Below are 1,273 nucleotides of genomic sequence, written 5' to 3' on the forward strand. Positions count from 1 at the left end.
GATGGTTCTCACCTTTCCCGCCCTGGGTTCTTGCAGGTGCGCGACTCTGTAGATGCTTTTTCTATTCCTAGGGACTGGGGGACTCTGCAGTGTCGGAGCTGAGGTCTCATGCCCCTTTCTTCCACTGAAGCACCGAGAAAGCTCTGCCCTGGATCATGCGCTAGGGAGGTCCTGCTGGCCGGGCCTCTCCCCCTGCCCAGTTTAGCTGGCGGTCTACAGGGAACTGGGGCGTCCGGGTTGCTCATGCACCAGGTAACCGCCTCCCAGTGCAGAACAGCAGGGATGGGGGAGGGCTGCTGTTTCCGGGGATCACTGCAACCAAGGGGTGCGGGACTCTCAGCCTGCCCGGTCCCGAAGCCCAGAGAGGGGGAAAGGCAAAATCAAGGAGCTTGTTTCATTCCATCCCCTCCATCTGACCCAGGGGCTCACGAATGACCCCCCATGCAGAGCCCTGGAGGTAAATGTGTCTGCGATGCGTGGCAGGGTGGTCAGAGCTGCTCCATTTGAGCACCCCTTTGCTCCCTGGGGCTGCCCCAGGTTGCCCCGCCTGGCGGACTGGCCGGGGTTTGCTTAGGGGCCCTTCCTGGCACGAGTTTGGTGCTGGGCTCTGCTTGCCACAGCAATGCCGGCATCCCTGACCCTGCGTGAGTGGCCTGTGGCCGGAGGCGACGCCAGCTGGGGTGATGGGAAAGTTTCTAGAGACCATTCAGCCCCAGTCCTGCTGGGGGGGGGGTGCCGGCAATGCATCTAGGGCACTGCACAGAGACCCCACGGCCTTCACGTGAGCTAAAGACACGAGAGCTCAGCGGAAAGCCACGGCCTGGCAGCAGGACCCGCGCCCCGACGGCTGGAGGGGCTGCGACTCTCCCCCCGCCAGACATGCCCAGGGGCAGCGCCCGGGCCAGGACTGCGTTCAGCCGGGCACCTGTCCGCACGGGCAGCTCCCGCGGCTTCACAGCGGCGCCCGGTGGCCAGCCTGCTCCACGACAGCAGCGCCGGGGGCCGGCCCCGACCCTGGGCCCAGCAGCCGGAGCTCTCCGGCCCCCGTCCAGTCTGTCCGGTCACCAGCCGGACGCCGGTACCGCCATCGGCCACCCGACCGGGGTGGCCCTAAGACCTAGATGGACATTTAAGACTTTCAATAGTCCGGCCCCCGTCCAGTGCTGCGAGGGCTGGCCCTGGTTGTGCCCCGCCAGCAAAGGGAAGCCCCTCGTCGTCTCTCGCACGCTGGGGCCGCCGACTTCACCTGCCGCGTCCTCCGCCCAGCTGGCAG

At 66.3% G+C, this 1,273-nt stretch overlaps 1 protein-coding gene across 1 annotated transcript in view; it reads left to right on the forward strand.

Moving 5' to 3' along the window:
* The first annotated feature begins 879 nt into the window (after positions 1-879).
* Positions 880-1,273, forward strand: part of GOT1 (glutamic-oxaloacetic transaminase 1) — an 8,239-nt gene continuing 7,845 nt past the window's right edge. The window contains exon 1 of the mRNA XM_025215630.1: positions 880-1,078. Within this exon, the coding sequence (XP_025071415.1) occupies positions 880-1,078 (199 nt within the window). The remainder of the gene's footprint in view (positions 1,079-1,273) is intronic.

This window comes from Alligator sinensis, unplaced genomic scaffold, assembly GCF_000455745.1.
Source record: "Alligator sinensis unplaced genomic scaffold, ASM45574v1 scaffold859_1, whole genome shotgun sequence".
NCBI classification, from domain to species: domain Eukaryota; kingdom Metazoa; phylum Chordata; order Crocodylia; family Alligatoridae; genus Alligator; species Alligator sinensis.